At 46.4% G+C, this 27,285-nt stretch overlaps 2 protein-coding genes across 7 annotated transcripts in view; both read left to right on the top strand.

Annotated features, from left to right (window-relative positions):
- ADAM11 (ADAM metallopeptidase domain 11) overlaps positions 1-9,044 on the top strand; it is a gene marked incomplete at its 3' end in the record, with an annotated part of 84,861 nt that extends 75,817 nt beyond the window's left edge. Inside the window, exons 27-28 of one of the 3 annotated variants that reach the window (XR_014212798.1) lie at positions 5,830-6,350; positions 8,355-9,044. Coding sequence is in view for 2 of the 3 variants with exons in the window: in XM_082194831.1 (XP_082050957.1) it covers positions 8,352-8,373 (22 nt within the window). Of the gene's footprint in view, positions 1-5,829; positions 6,351-8,351 lie in introns of all 3 variants that reach the window. The other 2 variants (XM_082194832.1, XM_082194831.1) reach the window with 2 other exon arrangements.
- A 3,232-nt stretch (positions 9,045-12,276) lies between these two features.
- Positions 12,277-27,285, top strand: part of SCN4A (sodium voltage-gated channel alpha subunit 4) — a 110,592-nt gene continuing 95,583 nt past the window's right edge. The window contains exons 1-2 of one of the 4 annotated variants that reach the window (XM_082194660.1): positions 17,052-17,218; positions 25,371-25,456. The gene's annotated coding sequence lies outside the window, so the exon portion shown is untranslated. Of the gene's footprint in view, positions 12,421-15,035; positions 15,119-17,051; positions 17,219-25,370; positions 25,457-27,285 lie in introns of those variants that run through there. The other 3 variants (XM_082194661.1, XM_082194662.1, XM_082194659.1) reach the window with 3 other exon arrangements.

Genomic DNA, 27,285 nt, shown 5'->3' with positions numbered 1-27,285 from the left:
GGTGATAGCCAAAGAAGGTCTTCTTTTAAATCAGTATGATTACCTCGCCCATTAACATTCACATAGGAACAAGCTCTCACATCTGGCAACTCAGTGATTTCTCTTTCTGAAAAACCATGAATATCACTTGGAACCTGGTACCACCCTAATGGGGAGAAGAGAATTGTCCCTGCTGTGTGCTATGAGAGACACATCCATGCTTATCTGCTGCTGTCCATCCATTGTGTATTATTTTTGTGAATGTGACCTGGCAATCTCCCTTGGCATTCCTCTCATTTCATGGCTTCACTGTTCTTTGGAAGTTTAAAAGAGCCAGGAGTTTGGGAACTAGGGGTGGAGACTGTCCTCTGTGGGTGGAGACTGAGCTGGAACAGATTCACACAAATATTAGGTTGAACAAGGTAATGATGTGATTAAGTGCTTTTTCATTCAGCATAGTAAGGTAAAGGGACCCCTAACCATTAGGTCCAGTCGTGGCCGACTCTGGGGTTGCGGCACTCATCTCGCTTTATTGGCTGAGGGAGCCGGTGTACAGCTTCCGGGTCATGTGGCCAGCATGACTAAGCCGCTTCTGGCAAACCAGAGCAGCGCACGGAAACGCCGTTTACCTTCCCGCCAGAGTGGTACCTATTTATCTACTTGCACTTTGACGTGCTTTCGAACTGCTAGGTTTGCAGGAGCAGGGACTGAGCAACAGGAGCTCACCCTGTCACGGGGATTCGAACCACTGACCTTCTGATCGGCAAGTCCTGGGCTCTGTGGTTTAACCCACAGTGCCACCCACGTCCCTTTTCAGCATAGTAAAGAGAGAGGTAAAAAACCCACCATGTTATACGTTGTGGCAATGCGGCTCTTGTTTCAACTGCTAGCACCCAGTCATGGAACATGGCAAGTAGTTAAAAAAAGGAATGCACCAATGGCCACATGCAAAGTTCATTCATTTCATGGAATTGTAGAGTTGGAAGAATTAGATGAGTCTATGTCCCCAGCAGTTATCTAGTCCAGCCCCCTGCAATGCAAAAATCTCAGCTAAAGCATCCATGACAGGTGGCCATCCTACCACTAGTTAAAAACCTCCAAGGAAGGAGAGTCCATAACCTCCCGAGGGATACCGTACCACTGCGAAACAGCTCGTGCCGTCAAAGTTCTTCCTGAAGTCTAGTCCGAATCTTCTTTCTCGTGACTTGAAGCCATTGGTTTGAGTCCTACCCTCAAGAGCAGGAGAAAACCAGCTTGTTCCCTCTTCCACAGCCTATATATATTTATTTTCTTACATTTCTGTCCCACCTTTTTTGCATCATGGAGCCAAATGAATATACATGAATATAGCACATGCCCAAAGGCACATGTTGGATTATTAGGGAGGACTTTCAGGAAACTTTGAGCATGCGCATCGGAACCTGTGTGATAATTTGTAGTCATATCACATTGTAAATAAGTTTTATTATTATATGGATATTGAATCGATGCTGCCATCTGCCCTGAGGAGGGTGCTGCCTTTATTATTTGCAGGGCTTAATTGACAGGCAGAAATTCAATAGGCGCAGCCTTTAGCACGAAGCGGTGAAACTGCACCTGCTGAACGAATGTCCCTGTCATGCCTACCATTAAATGCACAGGAGCCCTGCCACGCAGTGGTGCATTTGGAACAGGACTTTAGGGTAGAGGTCCAAGGGCTAACGCTGCAAAAGGCCCCCAAAATACAGTGAAGTGAAGCACACTACCATCTAAAACATGGGTTGGCAAACTAAGGTCCACGGGCCGGATCAGGCCCAATTGCCTTCTAAATCCGACTAGCGGACAGTCTGGGAATCGCTGCGTGGATCACCAGTGCATGGATCACCAGTGCGCACATTCTTTCCCTCCCTCTCCCTCACACGGCGCCTCCTCCCTCCCTCCTCCTGGCTTCCCCCTGCCCTGCCTAGAGGAGGAAGGGGGCTGGGCTTTGTTGGTGCCAGCAGCAGCAGCAGCAGGGCTCAAGCGGCAGCCATTTTAAGCAGCCCCTCTCCAGAGCCCTTTCACATGCCAATCATCATCCCGCCGCCACCAGCCCCTGCCGCTCACAAGACACAGGAGCCGCAGTTGGCTGAGTACCCCTCTTGAGCAGCCACCAGTTAAAGCAGCCCCTCTCCGGAGTCCCTTTGCGCACCGCTCATCATCCCTCGTTCATTTCCCCCCAAAAAATATAGTTCAGCCCCCCACAAGGTCTGAGGGACAATGAACCGGCTCCCTGCTGGAAAAGTTTGAGGACCCCTGATCTAAAGAGCACACACACACACACACACACATCCATATGAACATTAAGCCCAGAGTCTTAAGATTACTGCACCACAGCTGCCAGGAAAGAAAAGTCCACAGTTTCTCCTGATCAGAGCAGGCAAAGGGGAGTTTGTGGAAGGAGACTGTTCTGTGAGATATGCAGGACTTGGGACATCTAGGGCTTTTAAAATATAATAATCCACACGTTGTGTGTAGGGATTGCAAATCAGATTTGTATTTGTCACTTTGGTTACAGTAGGAATGAGTTTTCAGTATATTATTTCCCCAACCACTCCCACAGTGTGTCTCCATGCTTTTGTGCTATAATTGCTGCACAATATCTCTCTCCTAAATTTAACATTTTGAAAATGTCAAAATTCAGGGTACAATCGGAGAATGCTTTCTAATTCCCAAAGGAATGAGCTTTAGCGAGTTGCATAGCTGTGGCTGACAGACACAGAATCAATAAAATATGTGAAAGAAAGGTTAACTACGTTTTTAAAAAATGGTATACCAAATTCAGTTTTATAGGGGTACTTTAAAAGCAGAATATGATTATGGACTTAAAACTAAATTTAAAGTTGACAGGAGTCCCCTGCACAGAAAATTAGCAGGTGACTCTCTGTCTGCCATGAAGATAAATGTTAGGCAAAGTGTCACCCACGTAATTTCTGTGAGTCAAAGGAGTGGAGGTGGTGATCTTGAATTCACTGTTTTGCATCCTGTGTTTCTAAATCCAACAACATACACAACAGAATATTACAAAACAAAAAATTAAAATAATAATTAGGGTGGTGGGTTGTTGTTTTTTTGCAAATTTTAGACATTAAATATTCCCTTGAGAATTTTTATTCTGTTTAAAGCGTACTAGCAGCAATAACCCCTTCTATAGAGTTAGAAAATAGATAATTGCACCTATTAGACTGAAACGGCTTAAGAGTATATGCTTAACAATAAAATCCTATGTTAATTCAGAACTAAGGTATAGATGAATCAGTTTCAATTTCTGTTTATCATTTTCCCAGTCTTAAAAAATCAGTCCAACCCATTTTTGTTTCAGTTAGTGATTTTTTAAATATATATAAAAAAGCTTCCCTCAAAAATTGTCAGAACTTTTGCACGCATTTCTCCTAATAGACACATTTTTTTGAAAGTTATTTCGTCTAATGTAATGCTAAATTAGGAAAAATTGCTTGCAGTTCTTTAAATATATGGATTTGATGCATACGTGCCCCCTAATAGACACATTTTTATACAAATCTTTTTAGTTGGAGAACTGCCTCACAAAACGTTCAAATTTGGTAGCTCTGCTTCTGTTTGCATAGTTTCTGGACCTGTGAATTAGGGATATTTGCATTAAAATGCAGAGTGAACCAGATTTTCATCCCTGAGTCCCTCAAAGTTCAATGGACTTGTTCTGTTAGAAATGTGTTAACTGCAGTTGTAAATTACTAACAGTTTTAGAATTCTGAAATGGATGTCATTCTCTGCCTTGGGCCCATAATGGGAGAAGCGAAGAATTTCTGTTGTGGCAGAAATCTTGTACATGGTACAAGATAACTTGATTTCTTCCTATTTCCATAACACCTGCATTGGAAAAAACAACTTGAATTTGTAAAATGGCAAATGGTGCTCATGGCAACAGCGTTAATTAAAAAAAACCCCAAGACAATCCCTTTGCCAACCCCTGCCCCCTATCATGGCAACATCTAATATTTGCTGGTATCACCAAACCAGCAGAGGGGTCCACTGCCCTGACGCTTCCACTATTTTCACTTTCTCCAGCTGTTTTTGGACTACAACTCCCATCATCCCTAGCTAGCAAGACCAGTGGTCAGGGATGATGGGAATTGTAGTCCGAAAACAGCTGGAGACCCAAGTTTGGGAAACACTGATCTAAAATGTGTGAGAGTTGCCGGAATTTGCACATCCCAGTTAAAGGGGCCAATGAGTGTGCATTGCTTGAAGTCCCCACAATCTTGGCGTCAGCATTGTGGGTTGGGAAGCAGTGAATCATGAAAATGGTGGTTAGGTGAAGCCCTCATTGGTGACCCAATGTCAAAAATAGGCCCCCTTTGTACAGGCTGGGTGAATCCTATTTATCACAAAGGCATTTCAGAGCATTGCCAGACATTCAAACCGACTTTGGGAGTTCTGTTTCTGTGATAATAATAATAATAATAATAATAATAATAATAATAATAATTTATAATTTGTACCCCGCCCATCTGGCTGGGTTTCCCCAGCCACTCTGGGCGGCTTCCACAAAGACCAAAAATACACTAAGATGTCACACATTAAAAACTTCCCTGAACAGGGCTGCCTTCAGATGTCTTCTGAATGTTAGGTAGTTGTTTATCTCTTTGACATCTGATGGGAGGGCGTTCCACAGGGTGGGCGCCACTACCGAGCAGGCCCCTGCCCTGTTCCCTGTAGCTTTGCTTCTCGCAATGAGGGAACCGCCAGAAGGCCCTCGGCACTGGACCTCAGCGTCCGGGCAGAATGATGGGGATGGAGATGCTCCTTCAGGTATACTGGGCCAAGGCCATTTAGGACTTTAAAGGTCAACACCAACACACTGCAAATGTGAATTGTACACGGGTTAGAATGTACATTCAGCTGAAAAATGGCTCCGCTGGCTTTCCGTTACGTATTAATGACATTTATGCAGGCACCCAACTTACACAAGAGTATTCTCTGTGTCAGTGTCTGCAGATCTGCACTGCAACAAGTTGTGGTGTTGTGCTTAAGAAGACCAGCGCCAATAGTCTTGTCCTTCCCATCTCTCCTTCCCATCCCAAAGTATGAAACAGTGGGACCTAGACTTCAGTGTTCAGCAAGCACACCACAAAAAGGAATCTCTCCAAATCAATGCAGCCTCGGGTGCAATTGGGGAACGTTGAATAAAAATAGGGGGGGGGGGGTTGGAAGCATAAAGAAAGAGGACATTTTTGAAAAACCATTTGTACATGTTGCATCTGTTGCATAATGATGCTTACTGCCAGGTTAGGTGCTGAGGAAACTCAGCCAGATAAATAAATAATAATAAATTATTATTATTATCCAGCAGTCATGCTGGAGGTGAGGGGTTTTCCTGGGCTTGGGTCAACCCTTTTCAGCTTCACCCAGGCTGTGGGAAAGTGGAGAGCAGTGAAACAACAATAACAGGACCAATTCTATCCTGTCAAATCCCTTCTTGCCCCTAGCCTTTGCTGGAAACTCCTTCCCTTCTCACTCATGAGGTTACAGCTAGAGGAATGATGCTGGGGAAATGGATCGCAGCTTGTCTGCCTAGTTGGCCAATGGAAGGCAAGCTGCGACACTGTCCTCATCCCATTGATTAAAGAAGGTAGATTTCCACGGGGTGCTGAGTAATTTTTTTCTGTAAAAGGGGTGGTAGAGCAAATAAGTTTGGGAACCTCCGCTCCAGATGCTTCAGTCATGTACCAATGAATGAGAGGGAACACATCTGGCTCTTTTAACCTTGCTGAGGAATCACCGCCATTACTTTAGATTGCATTCCTTTACTTGCCACTAAAATTACCCCCCCCCCTTGCTTCTGTGTTTCAGGTCGGGAGGGGCTTAGCCCCAGCTCATAACCCTGATCTTTGTGCTGCTGCTCTGGGTCTGTATACTCACCATAGGGTGGGGAGGAAGGTAAAAACCCCCTCCTTTCCTCTTCCTGGCCAGCAGATAACCAACATCCCAAGCCACCAAGTCTTCCATTGCCTCCTGGACGGACATGGGCAGGAGAAGCGCCCTCCTTTGGAGGGGCAACGTGCACTGCACTGCCTCGCACTGTGGGAGCAGCTCCCCACGGATGACCCTTGCCGGGGGCACCATGTCACGACTTCTCGCAACCTTTCCTGGGGGAAAGGGCCAGAAAAGGGATGCTACTTCACAGGTCTACAAGTGTGCCTCACTTTGCTAATCCCACCAAGGAATGTACCATGTTGGATCCACCAAAAAGCCACGCAACACGGGGGCACAGCAATGCTCCTCTCCTCAGCTAGTTCTGTGCCTGGAAGACGCACTGCCCCCTTTCCCATGGAGCGGAAATCAAGCATTTGGGGTGTGTGAGGACAGTTGGGGTGTGTTTTCTTCCACACGTTTTCACATGTATGAATGCCACGGTAGTCCTAATATTCTCTGCCCCCCCTTTTTTTTTGGTTCCTGGAGAGGTGCTTCCCACAGCAACACAAAACTGCTCCTGGGTGGACTAGGAGGCTAGATCCCCTTTTGATCTTTTTAATGTCCACAAGCTCACCACCAGAGGTGCCAGGTTGTCCCCAAGATGGCGGGGTGGGGCCTCGCCCGCATGTGATGTTGGAGAGAAATAAGCCTCTACTTTTAATACTATTCCACTCAGCAGAAGGAGCAGGTGGGGTTCCAAAACTCAACAGGGCTGGCTCACCACATTGCCATAAAAAGGGAACCGCCCATTCAGTTTGGAGCCTAAATTTACTTCAGATGTTGTTGGACTACAGTTCATAATCATTGGCCATGCTCGCTGGCACCCATGGGAGCTGAGGTCTAGCAATAGCTGAGGGGGCATAGGGTCCCCAACCCCAGTAGAAAGGAAGTTACTGCAGTTGTAGAGTGTTCGCACTCAAATGCCTCTCTATAAACAGGGAATGATATGTTAAACCCTCCCAGTTGAAAATTACAGCCCTATTAAGAGAATAGTAACTTGTTGAGGCTAATAATCCTCTACAGTTCTCCGCAAAGATCCCTCCCTCCAACAGCAGGCAGAAAAGGCTGCTAACTCCTACAACGGGTTCAGAATAAGCCCTGGCCTTCCCTGAGATGGTGTCTGGGCGTGAGGATGGGCTGCTCCCCCTGCAGTTTTAAATAACTTCCAACAATACTTCCCTGATCTGATTTGGGGATCCATGAAAAAAAACAACTGTGGGAACTCCAAATGTGGATCTCTCAACATTTCATCTAATTTGGCCAGTCTTGGGCAGGAACTATCTGACCTCCTAGCCATATGCAAGACCACCCTCATGCTGGTGTCTCTCAGTAGGGCCTTTTCAGATTTCAGTAGGGGTGAGGAAGAGGTAGGGGTGAGGAAGAGAATAAGAGGGATGAGATTCAGCAGGATCCAGATCCCGACTCTTGAATGCTTTCAAGGCTACATTGCTAAAACCAACAAGCGTCTGTGTAAGAGTAAATACGGGGAAGCCCAACTGGGCCTTCTACCAAATGGGACACCTCTCCTCCTGGCTTGTACAACGGTTGACCCAGTCAGCCATTTTCCTCATCCGAAGAAGCAGGATTACTGAATGGTACTATAAGGGAACTGAATAGTCAGCTGTCTTTGGAGCTGGGGGCTTGGGTGTGGCTATATGGGGCCAATATTCTTGCGGAACGAAGGCCCCCTGTGCCATCTTGCTGCCTGGAAGCTTACAATGGCAAGGCGTTCCTGTCAGACATAATTGATGCACTCCACGCTTACCCCTGTCTCCTTGTACTCCTTCCTTATCCTCCTTCCTTTCCTATTTGAGCACCACAACTTTATGAAATAGGAATGCCGGGCAATGAAACAATAACAGGACCAATTCTATCCTGTCAAATCCCTTCTTGCCCCTAACCTTTGTTGGAAACTCCTTCCCTTCTCACTCGTGAGGTTACAGCTAGAGGAATGATACTGGGATTTGTAGCTTCCTTTGTCCCCACTGAGAGGACTGACTGTTGGCACACTAAAATCCAAAAACAGGTAAGGTGTTCTTCTTACGGGACCAAAGGTGGTCGATCTTAGGAGCAGGCAAGTTTGCGGGTCACAAAGAATGTTTTGTCAGACTGTGTGATTTTGGGGACCTGAGCATTGTTTGGGCATCTCTATCTGTTCTGTTATGAAATGATCTGGGCTCAGGGTTTGAGGGTTGCGCTATTGGTGGGTGAGTGGCTGTGTGTGTGTGTGTGTGTGTGTGTGTGCGTGTGTGTGCGTGAGAGAGAGAGAGAGAGAGAGAGAGAGAGAGAGATTATGAATGTGTGCTTCAATATGAGTGTGTGTGTGTGTGTGTGTGTGTCAGCAAGCTGTAGCATTTGGTGCAATGGGCAACTTGAACCCTCTTTTAACCTTCGCACAGTAGCAAGGATCAAGGCTCCTAAAACTTCAAAGACAGCGCAGTGAGGAAGACGAGGAGCAAAGGTGGCATCGCAAACGAAGAGCACAACCATGGAGGGAGCCCGCTCTGTGCTGCGCTCACCTTGGACCCCTGCCATCTCCCAGCACACTCTCCGGCTCGTGGGCACCTCGGACTGTGATTTCCTTTGCACATGAGTTGTGTGTATATGTATATATATCTATGATCTGCTCTGCCTCCCTCAGGGTGGGCAGCCTTGTCTGTATATCGTGATGTGCCCAAAGATTAACTAAAATGCCACTTCGGAGCATTCATGTAGATACACATTACACGTTCACTGCACACGCTGAATGTTGAAGGCTGGGCAAGGGGTTGGCTTCCAAACCCATCGATGGGACAATTCTGGGTCTTCCGCTCAGGCAGATGCTAACAGCTGGATGCAAGGCCTTCTCCTTTTGTGTACCCCGCTACGCTGCGCACATACCTGCCAATGTTTGCTAAGTCTGAAAGAGTGCAATCTACTCTTGCTCCTGACCTTTAGAAAATCTGGCCAATAATAAAAGCAGGGCCAATATTTTAAGATTTGAATTCCTGCAGAATTCTGTTAATCCTAATGTATACTACGAGGAAAAACACTAAAATGCATCCAACTGCCATATCTTAAGACTGAAAAGTAAAGTCTTTCTTTTTGTTCAACTCTTAGTGTCTCTTTGACTTGCGCCGGATGTGCTGTGAAGTTTAACTTGTTTGTCTAAAGTTCACTTGCGGTGGGAGCGTCATGGGTTTGAACTAGTTATGAGAGTCCTGTTTAAGGTAAAGGTAAAGGGACCCCTGACCATTAGGTCCAGTCATGGCCGACTCTGGGGTTGTGGCGCTCATCTTGCTTTATTGGCTGAGGGAGCCGGCGTACAGCTTCCGGGTCATGACTAAGCCGCTTCTGGCGAACCAGAGCAGCACACGGAAACGCCGTTTACCTTCCCACCAGAGCGGTACCTATTTATCTACTTGACGTGCTTTCGAACTGCTAGGTTGGCAGGAGCAGGGACCGGACAACAGGAGCTCACCCCGTCGCGGGGATTTGAACACTGACCTTCTGATTGGCAAGTCCTAGGCTCTGTGGTTTAACCCACAGTGCCACCTATTTAGCTTAGCCTAATTGGCTTGTCCAAGAGAAGAGCTCTTTTCAAAGAGCATTGATCCAGGAACTCTGGTCCTGCAAACTGTACTGTGTTTGTCTCAACTTGCAGTGGGATATATTAGCTAATTGAACACCCTTATTAATTGTGTAGGTTATCTCTGGCTATCTCCGGGTAAGTGTGCATAGGGCTGGCCCCTGCCCCTTCCAGTAGTTAATTTCTAACGCAGGAATTGCTGGGGCTCAAGCTGGACATCACATCTTTTGACTGAGTACCCTTTCTGTTTAATTCACAAATGTGGGAAGGGTGATTAAAGCTACAGAGCACTGCTCTGTGACTGGTCTTCTGAAATGGCATCTCATGAGTCAGAGCTGAGCCCTGGAATTTATAAACAAAAACCAGGTTCTGGGGTCAGTGTAAACCTTGCACTCTGCTTCTGCTCAGAGATTATCTTCTTAATTTGCCCCACTTATCCCAGAGATGGACATTGGCACTAAAAGCAAGAGCCGCTGCAGAGCCCAAGCTCTCAGTTCCAAAACTGTTATTCTAGTTCATTGATCTGTGGCTGGATTTGCCAGCTACACGAAGGGGACTTTTCCTCGAATTATTTCACCCTCTAGCCCAGGCTTCCTCAACCTCGGCCCTCCAGATGTTTTTGGCCTACAACTCCCTTGATCCCTAGCTGGCAGGACCAGTGGTCAGGGATGATGGGAATTGTAGTCTCAAAAACTCCTGGAGGGCTCGAGGTTGAGGAAGTCTGCTCTAGCCGATAGATAAAATACTCAGGCATTTGAAACGTCTCCCTGAGAGATGCCAGCCTTTCTGAACTGGAATTCCCTCAAGTTGTTCCTGAAATAAAATGACATACAGTGGTACCTCGGGTTACATACACTTCAGATTACATACGCTTCCAGTTACAGACTCCGCTAACCCAGAAATAATACCTCGGGTTAAGAACTTTGCTTCAGGATGAGAACAGAGACCGCGTGGCGGCGGCGCGGCGGCGGCAGCGGGAGGCCCCATTAGCTAAAGTGGTGCTTCAGGTTAAGAACAGTTTCAGGTTAAGAACAGACTTCCGGAACGAATTAAGTACTTAACCTGAGGTAACCTTAGGTACCACTGTACTTAATTCGTTCCGGAGGTCCATTCTTAACCTGAAACTGTTCTTAACCTGAAACACCACTTTAGCTAATGGGGCCTCCTGCTGCCGCTGGAGCACGATTTCTGTTCTTATCCTGAAGCAAAGTTCTTAACCTGAAGCACTATTTCTGGGTTAGCGGAGTCTGTAACCTGAAGCATATGTAACCTGAGGTACCACTGTACTTAATCTGAGGTACCACTGTAATCAGTTATATTTTAAGGAACAACTTGAAGCCCGCATGCCAACTTTTTGAAGGTCCACAACCTGGGTCTTGTCACTCAGATGCAGTGGCAAGTGTCAACAGCAAAGGTGAAGGAGAAAGAAGCATTTAAAACCCCCAATCTCTGTTCACACCTCAGGGCAAGAGGGAAGGACAGGTCTCTTGTCTTGCCAATGACCCTTAATGGCCCTGTGTTGTTTAGTCATTTAGTCGTGTCCGACTCTTCGTGACCCCATGGGCCAGAGCACACCAGGCACTCCTGTCTTCCACTGCCTCCTGCAGTTTGGTCAGACTCATGTTTGTAGCTTCGAGAACACTATCCAACCATCTCGTCCTCTCCCGTCCCCTTTTTCTTGTGCCCTCCATCTTTCCCAACATCAGGGTCTTTTCCAGGGAGTCTTCTCTTCTCATGAGGTGGCCAAAGTATTGGAGCCTCAGTTTCAAGAGCTTAGGTTTTTGCATAGGAATTCCTCTGCAGCTTAATTAAAACATATTTCAGGAACGACTGTCAAGCATAAAAGCATTTGACATCTGTAGACAGTACTGTGCACCAGTTAGACTGCCCACCATATCCAATAAGCCTAGGATTTGCAGTTTGATGAAGAGTCCAAAATGAGATTCTCAGCCTTCCTCTTGGAGCCGGGGGTGCCCAAACTTTTGTCCAAAGAGGGCCAGATTTGATGAAGTGAACATGCATGAGGGCCGACCAACGTCATTGACCTTTTTTCAGGATTGAAGTTGTTGAGCTCTTTTCTACGATTTTACCCCAAAGTTGTTGGGCGCTTTTTAGGATTGAAGTTTTGAAGTTGTTGAGCTTTCTTTACAATTTTAACCCAAAGTTGTTGGGCTTTTTTTTTTTAGGATTGAAGTTGTTGAGCTTTTGGGGGGATTTTACCTCAGGAAAAAAAATAACTAGATTAGGACCCCGAAACAGACTTTGGACATGCCTGTCTTAGCATGAACTTCAAAGTTTATTCTGCAGTGCAGAAAGTAAGTGAAATGGCAAACCCGGGAGAAAGCGGCAGAGGAGACCACAAACAATAAAGCATTTGCAAATAGGTAGCCGTGTTGGTCTGCCATAGTCAAAATTAAAAAATTCCTTCCAGTAGCACCTTAAAGACCAACTAAGTTAGTTCTTGGTATGAGCTTTCGTGTGCATGCACACTTCTTCAGATATCTGAAGAAGTATCTGAAGAAGTGTGCATGCACACAAAATCAGGTATCTGAAGAAGTGTGCATGCACACGAAAGCTCATACCAAGAACTAACTTAGTTGGTCTTTAAGGTGCTACTGGAATATTTTTTTTTTTATTTTGAATAAAGCATTTGGTAAACCTCTGGAGTGCCTGAGGATGGCACTGTGACCCCATGTGCCTCGACTGGGCACTGATATTGGATACAACCTCAGTACAAACCGAAGCGTTGCCTCTGAGAAACAGCCTGTGGAAACAGACTGACTTCAGCTCATCTGAAGGAGCGTCTAGTTAGGACTTTCCAGGAGTCGCACCCCCCTTATATCTTCAAGTATTTTGGTGAATGTGATCACTGGGGATTTGAGTGCACCTGAGAGGTCAAGGTAAGTTGGCCACTAGATCAGGGCTTAAATTTGGTTCTTGGCTGGCGAAGGAATAAAGAGTGCCTCTGAACATGGGGAAAGCAGATCTGCTGCTAGTCTGCTGTGTTTTGGTTTTTTTAGAAAAAGGGCACAATCCCAACAACATTCAGGCTTTTGACTTGATAGGGCTGCCATACGCCTGGGTATTATTGGGATTTCCAAGGCGGAATTGACATGGGGAGGGGGATTTCCGAAATGTGGCACTTTTTCCTGGATCTTAGGAAAGCCAATCAAAAAATCACAGTTTGGGGTTTGTCTAAAATAAGCTCAACAACTTTTGGGATGATCTGGTTTTTAATTTTTGAAATATGGCGACCCTGTGTGAGATTTAGGCATGCCTGTCACTTATTCAAAGAGCCTTATTTAAGCATGATATTTGTCGGCCAAAATCACAAGATATATAACATGGACTTGGGACGTTGTAGGCAGGCACAAATACACTTGGGTTGAGGTACTATTGAAGAACAACATTTATTTAAAAAAGACAATTACCTAAAGTTAGCAGGGGATCCAGAGAATAAGCACTGATTGCTGAGACATGGGAAGAATCCACATTTAATTGTGTCATTTTTCCCCTTTAGCACCAGACCAAAGTTGAATGGGGGACAGTTACTTTTTGTTGTGTAGAATCTTTATTTTAGCTTTGAGACACAGGACCAAGCATGGCAAGGGGGGTTGGGGTCTTATGAAAGGATTCCCCATGTCAGCTTGCTGTTGCTTTAAAAAAATGAAAATTAGTAATGGAGGGGACACACACTTTGAATTTGATTGGGACAGCAGACCCCTTTCTCCCTGAGCCACTTGCTTCATTCTAATTTCTATTTATTGAGAGTAAGTGATAAACGGTGGACTGAAGCAACTCACAAGGGAACATGATCCTAGGTACTTGTTAACTGTAGAGTGGCCAGCCAGGCAATATTTTTACTGCTCTGCCCTGGCAAACTATGTTCTGTCAAGGAACTAGCCTTGGGATCCGAAAAGCCAGTGAAGTCCACATTCTGGGGGAGTTTAGATGATTTCTACAGGTTGAAAGAACACACAGGTGGGAGGGTGTCATAAGGCTTATAATAAACAAAAATATGTCCTTATTCCCTTATGGGGGACACAAGAGCCCTTATAGAGTCCTTTGAGGGTTCTCCATCGGTTGGAGAAAATAACAGAGGCCAACCAGAGAATATTGAGAAGCAAAGCAGCTAGGAAGCCAGATCTTTATTAACTGTTGCAACAGGGTGCTCCCCTCACACGCAGGAAAGGAGGAGGACCCAGAACAAAGGTGTGCCCGCCCTTATATAGACATTTTAAATTGTCCGCCCTGCAGTCCAAGACCACCCCCAGAAACATCATACATACATCACAGAAGGGGTGTAGCTCAAGACCACCCCCCCAGATACATCATACCTACATCACAGAAAGGGCGGTCTACAACAGAAATCTGAGTGCGCTGTTTATCTCCTGTCTGGCAGGTTACCTGTTTAATGGTCACTTGATTGGATTACCTGGGGAGCCTGGCCAGTCTTTCATAATGATAAATACAGTGGTGCCCCGCAAGACAAATGCCTCGCAAGACGGAAAACCCGCTAGACGAAAGGGTTTTCCGTTTTGGAGGTGCTTCGCAAAACGAATTTCCTATGGGCTTGCTTTGCAAGACGACAATGCCTTGCGAGTTCCTGCGGGTTTTTTTCCTTTTCCCCACCTTTTTTTAAGCTGCTAAGCCGCTTATCAGCTGATCCGATCAGCAGATAAGCCGCTAATAGCGCTAATCCGTCAATGGGCTTGCTTCGCAAGACGAAAAAACCGCTAGACGAAGAGAATCACAGAACGGATTGTTTTCCTCTTGCGAGGCACCACTGTACTTAGTTCCTGAGCCAGGTCACAGGCTCACCCTATTCATACACAGACATACCCTTAAGAGAGGATTTGTGAACAAAAAGACAATGGGGAGGCTTTTCCATTTTCCTTTGACCTTGCAGAGAAATATTTGAGGTCAATTTGGGAGGGAACAAAATGGTTTCAGGACTTTTTCTGTGGGGTTTCAGACATGTGGTTTATATATGCAGTTATGAAATATGTGTGTGTGTGTGTGTGTGTGTGTGTTGTTTGTTGTTGTTTAGTCATTTAGTCGTGTCCGACTCTTCGTGACCCCATGGACCAGAGCACGCCAGGCACTCCTGTCTACACACACACACACACACACACATATATATGACCTTAATTTTTTTATTTCAGGCTGCATCATAAAGCTAGCCCCTTTTCTCACTGTTTGTGGGTAGTGGCCTGGGGGGGGGGACACACATGAAATCAGACAAACGTGAAATCGGACAGACTAGTTGGACAAACAGCTCCAAGACAAGGAAGCAGTTTGAACAGTCACGTGAAACACAAAGATTACAATAAATAAAACGGGCCGTATATTTAAAGCCCGGCCAACTCATACTTAAAGCACATGACCGCCCCCCTCCGCCCCCCCAAGAAAAATCCTGGGAGCTGTAGTTTGCTAAGGATGCTGGGGATTGTAGTTCTGTGAGAGGGAACTACAGGTCCCAAGATTCTTTGGGGTGTGTGTGTGTGGCATGTGCTTTAAATGTGCATCAGATGCAGCCACTATTGGATCGTGGCCTGGTCCAGGGTGGGTCGCGACCGGAGCAGTACCAGCATGCAGGTATATAGAAAATGTTTAAGAAAGGGGGTTCCTGGATCTGAAAATATTGAAGATACCTGTTTCAAAGGCATGCTGTGTATCTGCCTAAGGTTTTTCAGCTGGAGATTCCAGGCCTAGATAGGACCTTCCTTCCTGTGGGTTAATATGGCAGGAGGGAGCTAGTTAAATCTGCACTTGCAGCAGCGTGGCCTGGCAAATATCTATTGATGCTTTTCCTAGCTGGTGGCCCTTTACTTAATTGTTTTCTGCTTGTCCACCTCTCCCTTTTTTTTTTTACAGTGGCTTGTTCTTGTCCTTCTTGGCTACTGGCCCAACCATCCATCTTTCTATCTATCCAATTTAATGAGTGCTAGGTAGGACTTCAAAGAGGAAACAAGTCGTTAAATAGTCCACTGTCAGGAAATGGGAAACTAATTAATAGGCCTCTTCAGGAAGGCCATGAACAAGGAGATAAGCAATTAAAGTGCCGATAGCCAGGGGAAAAGGGAGCTTTGCTCAATGGGAATTATTTTGCCTCTGAGTGAACATATATTAGAATCTTGCCCACAGGGATGGGGTTTGTGGGATAAAAAAACATTCCAGATTAAGAAACTTCCCAATACAGGGCTGTCTTCAAATGTATTCTAAAGGTTGCATAGTTACTTATCTCCTTGGCTCAGGGGGGTTGCATAAATCCATACCCTCCAACATTTCTCCGATGAAAATAGGGATGCCCTAAGGAAAAGTGGGTCGCGGGTGGCGCTGTGGGTTAAACCACAGAGCCTAGAACTTGCTGATCAGAAGGCCGGCGGTTTGAATCCCTGCGACGGGGTGAGCTCCCATTGTTCGGTCCCTGCTCCTGCCAACCTAGCAGTTTGAAAGCACGTCAGAGTGCAAGTAGATAAATAGGTACCGCTCTGGCGGGAAGGTAAATGGCGTTTCCGTGTGCTGCTTCGGTTCGCCAGAAGTGGCATAGTCATGCTGGCCACATGACCCGGAAGCTGTACGCCAACTCCCTCGGCCAATAAAGCGAGATGAGTGACGCAACCCCAGAGTCGGCCACGGCTGGCCCCAATGGTCAGGGGTCCCTTTACCTTTAAGGAAAAGTGGGACATTTCGGGATCAAATTTATTGAAAACTGGGACAGCTTCTGTAAATCCGGGGCTGTCCCTGGAAACCAGGGACACTGGAGGGTCTGAGATGGGATTTCTGGAATTGTAATGAGGGATGTAAAATTATATGCATGTCCCGTGGAGCTATGGTTGAAATCCCTCTTCACGCTGCTTGCAGAAGACCAGAATGGACACACCTCTGGGGAATAGCGTAGCCCCTGAGCCCATAAGACAATCTTGACATGTGATAAGAGAGAGAGAGGGAGAAATGGCCTTGGTCCTGTATACCTGAAGGAGCGTCTCCACCCCCATCGTTCAGCCCGGACACTGAGATCCAGCGCCGAGGGCCTTCTGGCGGTTCCCTCATTGCGAGAAGTGAGGTTACAGGGAACCAGGCAGAGGGCCTCCTCGGTAGTGGCACCCGCCCTGTGGAACACGCTCCCTTCAGATGTGAAGGAAATAAGCAGCTATCCTATCTTTAAAAGACATCTGAAGGCAGCCCTGTTCAGGGAAGTTTTTAATATTTAACGCTGTACTGTTTTAAACACTTGATTGGGAGCTGCCCAGAGTGGCTGGGGAAACTCAGCCAGATGGGCGGGGTATAAATAATAAATTGTTATTATTATTAAATTGCAGGGTACATATTATTCTGGGGAAGGGTCAAGTCTGCCGCTCCTCGAGTGCGGAAAATGCAATCTCGGCGTTCCCTTTGTGCGAATCCCCGGGTGGCTGTACCATCGTCCGGCACTAGGAGATGGAGCTGCAGGGTTGCAGGAACCATCTGATACTTGACCAGCTGCCCAGAAGGGCGAGTGCCAAGCCGAGAGAGGACGATGCTACCTGAAGAACCCTCCGGTCCTCAGGTTTCAGCATGACCATTTGAAGGGAACAGCAGCTGTTCTGCCAACAGGCAAGCAGCTCGGCCTGAGAGCTCCCACTCTCGGGGCAAGTCTGAGGGGAGCGGGGGGAAAAGGCCTTTTCTTTGGGATATTGCTCACTCCATTGAACAGTAAGTAGGCGGCGGAAACCCCAAACCCACCCCCAAAGCTGGTGCCTGGCAGAGCTTTTGCGCCTCGTTTCTCTTTCTCGCAAGAAGCGGCTTGACCTCCACCTTCTCTTTTGCGTGGCTGATTATTCCTGCCTGGCTTTTTGACTGACCCATGGAGAGTTATGTGCTATTGCTGCTGCTGCTGCTGCTGCTGCTGCTGTGACACCTTTGGCTAAAGCACCGTTTGACTGTGGCTTCCTTTCCCCCCTTTCCCCTTAAAACCAGATAACCACCAGCTTCCTTCAGCCATGTTAGAAAGTAAAAAAACATGGGTGGGTCAGGGTGGGAGACATTGCTGAGGGGAGTTGTGGGTTGGTGTACACAGGGGCCATAAACAAAGCTGACAGGAGGAATGGTGCGGCCAAGATTTAAGCGGCACCAGCCTGCGAAGAAGCTGCTAATGGCTTGTGAGAGCGGCAGGGCTGTAAGGTGAGATGGGCTGGCTGACACCATCTTCTCCCAGCTCCAGGGGATGACTAGAATCTTGGCTTTCGCACCAGAAATGCGCCCAGCTCTTGCCGTCTTCAACTACCACTCTAAATATAAACCCAGGCCGCACACAGGGCTATTAGCAGTCGCCTTGTGCATGTCTGGACCGGGAAGTCTTTCTCTTTCTCTCTCTCTCTCTCTCCCCCTGCCCCGATCCTTGATAATGTGTGATTTCTTGAGGAATGGGTAGGGAAAGGCGCTTTGCCTATGCTCAGAGGCACTCTTCTCTGTGTCGTTCACTTTGCACATGCTCCAGCGTTGGGTTCCGCCACCAGAAACAGTTCTTGGGACTGTGAAAGTCCTCTTTTGAAAAGAATACATTCTCGGAAGACGGAAATGAGTTTTCTGGCTCATGAAGGAATATCGGTTCGTTCGCCTTTTCGCACCAATATTTCCCGAATTGCTTGGCACACCTGACGTCTCGCTGTTTGCCTGTTTGCTCAGAACGCCTGAAGAGCTTAAAGTAGAATTGGTTAGGCCTGTTTTCCGCCGCCAACCCTCCCCTTTGGCTCATCGATGGAGGAGGGATATGGTTTCTATGTGTCGCCCAAGGGCTTAGACTCGGTGGTGCACCAAGCAAGGACACTGCATTTGAAGCTGAGAAACTGATTCAAGGTCTCTCGTTGGGATCAGTGCAGGGGCGGTAGAGAGAGAAAGGAAGGAGAAAACACGTTTGAACAGTCCTGTAATGCCAGATCTTGAGTTTGTGATGAAAAGGGCTTTTTTTTTTTAATTATTCAAACCAGTGTTTAGCTTGGTCTCAAGGGAGAGGGTGGCCGCACATAGCTAATGCCACCCTTTATTTAGGGATTGTCACAAAGAGCAGTTACTACCGGTACATCACTTGTTTCAGTTATCTAGAGCCATCTCATTTTCATTCATTTCCCCCTGCTAGGGTGAACCATTTCTCTGTGTTTGGGGCTAAGTGGCAGAGATACATTGGAGATGACTCGGGCCTTCCTTTCAGATTTGCGAGTCTCACAAAAATAAAAGAAAGTTAGCTTCTGGGTGTGCGCAATATGTTTCCTACGTCAGGTGAAATCCTTACTTTTGGAAATAAGGGGTGCCAGGGCCGAAGTCGCATCTTTCCACCTTCTTGTCATTCTTATCTCAGGTCGCTAGAGGCTCGTTGAGGTTGTCTATAGGAAGGGCACTCTGTGCGTGGTCAGAGGCACTTGTATTTTTCTTAGCACATTTTAGGGCTGAGCGATGGCACGGGAAATTGGTTCTAAGTCCAGCAAGCCACAGGTCAGATCATGCGCTGCTCCTTATGATGTATATTTAGCGAAAGCAGCTGGAGGTACAATATATGGGCCTATTCACTGTGTGAGCTTATGTAAGGGCATATGTATACCACTTCAGTTGGCATGGCTTTTTTCAAAGATCCATGGGAACTTTAGTGTGATGAAGTGCTAAGGATGTTGTTGTTGTTGTTTTTGTTGTTATTGCTGCTGCTGTTATTATTTAATTTATAGAATCTATAAACTGCTTTTTCGCAGAATCAAAGAGTTTGAAGGGACCCTGAGGGTCATCTAGCCCAACCCCACATGATACAGGAGAGCCAGTGTGGTGTAGTGGTTAAGAGCGGTGGGCTCGTAATCTGGTGAACTGGGTTCGATTCCCCGCTCCTCCACATGCATCTGCTGGGTGACCTTGGGCCAGTCACACTTCTATGAAGTCTCTCAGCCCCACTCACCTCACAGAGTGTTTGTTGTGGGGGAGGAAGGGAAAGGAGAATGTTAGCCGCTTTGAGACTCCTTCGGGTAGTGATAAAGCGGGATATCAAATCCAAACTCTTCGTCTTCTCTTCTTCTCCACTAAATAAATCCATGACAGATGACCATCCAGCCTCTGCTTAAAAACCTCATCAGAGATTTGAAAGCAGTTGCTAACAATAATAGGACAATATAGTGAAACAATTCAGTAGAGCGAAAATGGAAGGTGGTTAACATCAAATTTATAAATTATTAGCAAGATATAATAAAATAAATTTATTAGCAAGAAAACCGTGAATAATAGCCTAAAACCCCAGAGTAAACGAAACAATTCCTCCAAAAGCCTGGGAGAAAGGTGGGATTTGACTAGATGATGCAAGGCCAACATTTCTGTCCACACCTGTAAAGGTAAAGGGATCCCTGACCATTAGGTCCTGTCGCGGACAACTCTGGGGTTGTGGCGCTCATCTCCTTTTATAGGCCGAGGGAGCCGGCATACAGCTTCTGGGTCATGTGGCCAGCATGACTAAGCCGTGTCTGGCGAACCAGAGCAGCGCACGGAAACGCCGTTTACCTTCCCGCTGGAGTGGTACCTAATTATCTACTTGCACTTTGACGTGCTTTCGAGCTGCTAGGTTGGCAGGAGCAGGGACCGAGCAACGGGAGCTCACCCCGTCACGGGGATTCGAACCGCCGACTTTCTGATCGGCAAGTCCTAGGCTCAGTGGTTTAATCCACAGTGCCACCCGCATCCCTTGTCCACACCTGTAGGGGGAGAGAATCCCAGAATCTGGTACTGTATCACCAACCCAACAAGTGATATTTGCTGGTGATGTTGCAGCAAGCCAACTCTTCCCAGTCGATTTCAGAGTCCAGGATGGCTAATATGGGGAGAGGCGCTTCTGATGGGAGCATCTGTTAAGACCAGGCATAGGCAAACTCCGACCCTCCAGATGTTTGGGACTACAGTTCCCATCATCCCTGACCACTGGTCCTGTTAGCTAGGGATGATGGGAATTTTATTCCCAAACATCTGGAAGGCCTATGCCTGTGCTAAGACTCTATTTCTTTAAATAATGCACATACCACTTACTCGAACAAAAGACCTCTAACTGGTTTACAGAACTCTAGCGGCAGTGTTTTCTATTAGTTGTCGTTTCTGGACGGATTTCAGGGCTGGTAGCCCCATGCAGAGAGCATTGCAGTGAATCTGCTAGAGATCTCTAGGCCTCACAGAACTGTGGCTTCCAAGTAGCCATTTCCAGTGGGGTTCCTGTGGCTTCCTAAAGGGCAGTTAATGACCATTAAACCAGTTTAATTTATACATATGTCCAGAGAGCTTGCTTTTACAGTTCAGAAGGTATTGCAGTTTTCGGGCTATAATGTGGGGCCCTTGACAACAGTAATTTCACCATTAATCTGTCCAGAACTTTTCCCCTCACCAGCTCTGTGGCCTATAGTTATCGCAACTGCATGACAGAAAGCAAGAGAAACTTTTTTCCGAATGAAATGTATAGTGTTATGGGGGGGGGGGGTTGGTGGTGGTGGTGGGAGGTTAGGCTGTATGATGCCTGAGTCCATTCTAATTCCTGGATTCAGCAAGTGTTACAATCTAACAGAGGATCCCATTGTTGAGTTAGCCATGGCCCCCAAGTATGGGTCCTTATTATAAGGAAATGGTTCTGTGCCACAAGGGCAAATGAGTGGAGCCCCTTCCTCACCTGGTGGGTAATTAGAAACTAATAATAATAATAATAATAATAATAATAATTTTAGAAATTTTTATCCTGCCCATCTGGTTGGGTTTCCCCAGCCACTCTCGGCAGCTTCCAACAAAATATTAAAAATACAATAAAACATCAAACATCAAAAACTTTCTTAAACAAGGCTGCCTTCAGATGTCTTCTAAAAGTCAGATACAGTGGAACCTTGGGTTGCGAACGTGATCCGTTCGGGAGGCATGTTCGCAACCCGCAGCGGTGCGTCTGTGCACATTCGGGTTGCGATTTGGTGGTTCTGCGCATGCGCGAGCGCCAAAACCCCAAAGTAACCCGTTCCAGTACTTCCGGGTTCGGCACGGTGTGCAACCCGAAAACGTGCAACCTGAAGCGTCTGTAACCCAAGTTATCATTGTAGTGGTTCATTTCCTTGAAATCTGATGGGAGGGCGTTCCACAGGGCGGGCACCACTACCGAGAAGGCCCTCTGCCTGGTTCCCTGTAACCTCACTTCTCGCAGGGAGAGAACCGCCAGAAGGCCCTTGCAGCTGGACCTCAGTGTCCGGGCTGAACAATGGGGGGTGGAGACGTTCCTTCAGGTCTAGTGGGCCGAGGCCATTTTGAGCTTTAAAAGTCAGCACCGATACTTTGAATTGTGCTTGGAAATGTACTGTGTAGGTCTTTCAGGACCGGTGTTGTATGGTCTCGGCAGCCACTCCCAGTCACAGGTCTAGTTGCCGCATTCTGGACTAGTTGTAGTTTCCAGGTCACCTTCAAAGTTAGCCCTATGTAGAGCACATTGCAGTAGTCCAAGCAGGAGATAACTGGAGTTTTATGTGAGCTAGACCAGAGACAGGCTGAAGGGAAAGGGAGAGCCATGCTTGATTTCTGCTGGAATCCTAGACAATGACTCAGGTTGTAGATATGTGTAAATAAACCCCATATCCTAAGACACCAAGGTCTACTACGCTGTCCCACATTCGGAGGAAATAAAACATTTTGTAAGCACCTGGAAGCCCCCGAGTCTTGCACCAGCTGGAGACTGGGGTGGCTGGGAATGATATTTTAGTCAATGTTACAGGTGCAAGAAATGATTTACCCATCTTTGTGTGTGAAAGGTACCTAATTCACCAGTTAATTTTGGAATAGATAATTGAGGGTCAGGGAAGGCTTCCACTGACCACGCAATCTCGAAAACAAGGAAGGGTCCAATATGAATTCAGGTAATATATGAATGGTGCAATCCTATCCATGTCTACTCAGAAGTAATTCCCATTGAGTTCAGAAGGGTAAGTCTAGGACTGCAGCCTCCTACCGTCAAAATTGCATTGGTAAACAAGATTTTCAGAGGGCTTGTGTGCCCTCTGATGCAGATATCTGCTTTCAAAGAAAAGCACTGACGTTACCTCTCTCAGGCTAAGTCTATTACCGGAGTATTATTGACGCCTCTCCCTCTCTCCTCCTTCAAGCCACATTTAAAGCCCCAGTTCTACACAAACCTTATCTGGGTACAAGGCTGACATGATGCATTGTGGTCCCTTTCTCTTTGCTTCTATTTGCAAAAACGTGAGAACAACACAGATTAATTTCTGCATCTCCATCACTGTGTCTCGTTTGCTTTCGGGGGCAGCTTTTTACCGGGTGGGCATTCTTGGGAGGAGACTGTACTGGAGTTTCATGATAATGAAGTTGGATCAGGCCAAAGGTCCATTGAGTCCAATGTTTCTAACATTAGCAAGATATGTTTCTCTGCAAAACAGGGCGAATCCCTGCAGCATTTAGCTGTATACCTGAAGGAGCGTCTCCATCCCCATCATCCAGCCCAGACACTGAGGTCCAGCGCCAAGGGCCTTCTGGAGGTTCCTTCGCTGCGAGAAGTGAGGTGACAGGGAAGCAGGCAGAGGGCCTTCTTGGTAGTGGCACCCGCCCTGTGGAACCGTTAGAGGGTTTTCCCCCCTCTGGTGGCAGATGACAGAAACTATGACATCACGAGACCAATGTAAAACCAAATCAAATAAAGGTTTGATTACAAAACAACAAAGCTTGTAGGTGTTTTTCCCTGCAGGCAAAGTTCAAACTGCAACTTTCCGTCCTTTCATAGTCATGACCAGCTGTACCCAATCTGCCCAAAGCTCACAGAAACAGTTCTTAAAGGTACAAACATCTTTACTGTTTCTTTGCAGAATGAATCCCAACAGGAACGCCCTCCCAGCAGATGTCAAGGAAATAAACAACTATTTTACTTTTAAAAAGACAACTGAAGGCGGCCCTGTTTAGGGAAGCTTTTAATGTCTGATGCTGTATTGTATTTTAATATTCAGTTGGAAGCCACGAAGAGTGGCTGCGGAAACCCAGCCAGATGGGTGGGGTATAAATAACGAATTATTATTATTATTATTAGTAGTAGTAGTAGTAATGTAGCCTTATGAGACTTTGCCCTCGGGTGGGAAAAATATTGCGCCTGGGAAAGGGAAGTGGGAGTCAACAGACACTCAAGGAATAGTTTCGGAGAAAAGGCTTTTATTTCTACCATCCATGAACTGGTAGAAGGAGCAAGTGTGATAAGTCACAAAAAGCATGCACGAGTTCACAGTGATGTGCACAAACATATATACCCCTTTCTAGTTCCCTCCCCCTTTCTCCTCCCTCAGGAGTCCTGCCCCATGTTGAGGTTCCTCTGAGCATGAACAGAAAGCTGTCTTGGGACTATTGTGGACTCTTGGCACCCTTCCCAGGAAAGGGGAATGAGAACGGTTCAACATGTCCAAAGGTGTTGCAACTGAATGAGATAAGATTCGTTTCTCAGGCCTGAGTATTCTTGGCAATGGCAGAGCCTATTCATTAGCCTTTAAAAGTAACATTTTGCCTTTTGCCACAGCATCTTGTGATAGAGCAGAGGAGAGCAGAGAAAAGCTGTTTTGGATTTTTAGAAGACAAAAGGAATTCTGGACAGTTTTGAGGCCTGGGGTGATTTCACAGACAGGATTTGGGTATACTGTCCCTTCAGTAGTAGCATTAGGGGGGACGTCCCAGCAAAAAGCCTCCCATCAGTGCCCATGAGAGCTTTTTCTTACTACTAACAGGAGCACACAGTGAGGCAATACCACAGGGAAGCTTAGGCCTTCCCCTGACCTCCCCACATAACAATTTCCCTCCCTTACCTAACATTATTAAAATACAGTGGTGCCTCGCAAGACGAAAAGAATCCGTTCTGTGATTCTCTTCGTCTAGCGGTTTTTTCGTCTTGCGAAGCAAGCCCATTGACGGATTAGCGGATTAGCGCTTTTAGCGGCTTATCTGCTGATCGGATCAGCTGATAAGCGGCTTAGCGGCTTAGAAAAAGGGGGAAGGGGAAAAAAACCGCAGGAACTCGCAAGACATTGTCGTCTTGCGAAGCAAGCCCATAGGAGATTCGTTTTGCGAAGCACCTCCAAAACGGAAAACTCTTTCGTCTAGCGAGTTTTCCGTCTTGCGAGGCATTCGTCTTGCGGGGCACCACTGTAAAAAAAAACAGTGACATGATTTTTAATCATGTCGGTGACATAATGTACAGTTAATGTCTTTAAAAAGCAGTCTGTGGCCATTTCTGTATTGATGAATTCCATGTTTTCTGAAGATGTACTTAGTTTTTTGCGGGGCTTGGGGCAACTGCCAGTACAGTATGTCAAATCCTGTTTCATTTTGATTGTTGTTTTTATATATCTTTTGTATACTTCTTAAACATTTTAATATTTTTAGATGCCTTGAATTCACAAGGTTTTTGGGTTTGTTTGTTTTTTAAAAAAGGACAAATATACAGTTTTTTTTAAATGAATGAAATAAATATTGAGAGAAGCACAGCCAGCTTTTGAAATCAGCATTTATTCAAATTTTGTTGGTCTCCAGCCAAGTAACGCGTACAAAGATGCATTTATTAAAGTGCCCACAAAAATGCATTATATTAGACAGAACTGCTTTGCAAAAATGTAGGTTTTACACAAAATTAAATGCAAAAAATATTGTGCATTTTAGGAGAAATTCTCACTAAAGTGCTGGTGAGAATTTTCACGAGGACTTTTAAAAAAATTGCAAGCTGATGTGGAAATGTGGAGAACTGGGGAGGAAATGAGAAACTGAGAAGACCCAAAATAAACAGAGTCGCCCATCCCTATTTCTAGTAATGCTCCGTTTGTTTCCCTGACCGTTGATTCAGAAATGGCAAAGCGTTGAGAGGGATGACCTGCCTGCGTGAAGAACGCCCCTTGCTTCAATCTTGGCCGTTCACAAATTTGAAAAGACGTAAGAGTTAGCTTATTTATTGGGCAGTAGCTCAGACCCTGCCACTCAAAGCCACTTCCTCAGAGTGCGTTTACAAGGAAAGTACAAATCCAATTAACAATGCAACAAAAGCAATAAAACGCACAGGACAAAACCGACAGCAACAAAATCTAAAACAGCAGATGGCAGAGCAGCATTAAAAATGGGGGACATAAAATATTAAAATGGCAGAGGAGTTGGAGGCGGCAGGAATGAGCGAGATGGGATCAGTGGTCTGATTCAATGCAAGGCAGCTCCATATATATATATTTTAGCTCTCCTTTTACGCTTTTTAGTTCCTGGTAGGAAGGCTGTCCTGAATTCCAGAGGAGAATTTCTCTTTTAGAAGGTGTGCTCTGTTTCAAGGGCTGTTTGGCCCAAGTTTGGATTTTGGATAAAAGAGAGATATCGGTGGCCTTGAAGTTGTGTACCAGCACAAGGGCAGCAGATTGAGCCAGTACATAGGGCCGGCCTGCCCATTAGGCGGAGTGAAGTAGCTGCCTCGGGCGGTGGAGTCGGATGGAGTGTCCCACCCTGGCCACCACGGGGGTCATCTGGCGGCAGCTGCGGCAGCTTGGGGCCTGATCTTGCGTAACTGTCGCAATATCTCGGCATCTACATAACCCCGGTAAACAAGGCTTTGATGGAGTGGCGGCAGCGCCTTTCCGTTGTGCCTCAGGCGGCGAAACGGGATGGGCCACCCCTGTGCATGGGTCTAGACGTGGCCTGCCCCACGGGGTGCGACTGCAGTGCTGGCTTTCTGACGGTGGGGTCATTGCTGCTTACCCAGAGCTGGGAGTGGGCGGCAGCGGGATGGTCAGTGCGGTGCAGGGACACCAGTGAGCATGGCAGATTAGCTCTGCCAGTATGTCCAGACTTTGCTAATGTCTCTACCACTTCATAAAGGGACGTGGGTGGCACTGTGGGTTAAACCACAGAGCCTATGACTTGCTGATCAGAAGGTCGGCGGTTCGAATCCCCGCGATGGGGTGAGCTCCCGTTTCCCAGATCCAGCTCCTGCCAACCTAGCAGTTCGAAAGCACGTCAAAGTGCAAGTAGATAAATAGGTACCGCTCCAGCGGGAAGGTAAACGGCGTTTCCGCGCACTGCTCTGGTTGGCCAGAAGTGGCTTAGTCATGCTGGCCACATGACCCGGAAGCTGTACACCAGCTCCCTCGGCCAATAAAGTGAGATGAGCGCCGCAACCCCAGAGTCGGCCATGACTGGACCTAATGGTCAGGGGTCCCTTTACCTTTACCTACCACTTCATCATCATCATCATCATCATCATCATCACTTTTAATTTGTATACCGCCTTTCTATCTTACAGTACTGAAGGCGGTTTACAAGCTGAAGAAACAAAAAATGTACAATCTAATGCAATACAAAAATGTGATAAAAAAACTTTAAAATAGGCAACCTGTATCAAAAAAGTAACATTCAACAATCATTAGAAAAGTATTAAATAATAATAACATATAAAAGTTAAACAGAAATCCACTCAACAGTTACAATAAATAATTTCTAAACTATAATCAATAAAACAATGGCAAGCCACAACATAAAATGATACAATACAAATTGAGAAGCAGAGACTAGAGGGTGAGGCAAGGCAGGTGGAAGGAGGCCTTGCCTGATGGAGTCTCTCCCCTCACAGTCACTTTACCCCGGCTCTCACCCTCAGCATAAGCAGTATCTTAGGTCAGGCTTCCTCAACCTCGGCCCTCCAGATGTTTTTGGCCTACAACTCCTATGATCCCCAGCTAGCAGGACCAGTGGTCAGGGATGCTGGGAATTGTAGTCTCAAAACA

The sequence above is a fragment of the Podarcis vaucheri genome (assembly GCF_965113315.1).
Source record: "Podarcis vaucheri genome assembly, chromosome: 13".
Taxonomy (NCBI): Eukaryota; Metazoa; Chordata; class Lepidosauria; order Squamata; family Lacertidae; genus Podarcis; species Podarcis vaucheri.
Note: the sequence above shows the minus strand (reverse complement) of the source record. Positions and strands in the feature narration are given on the sequence as shown.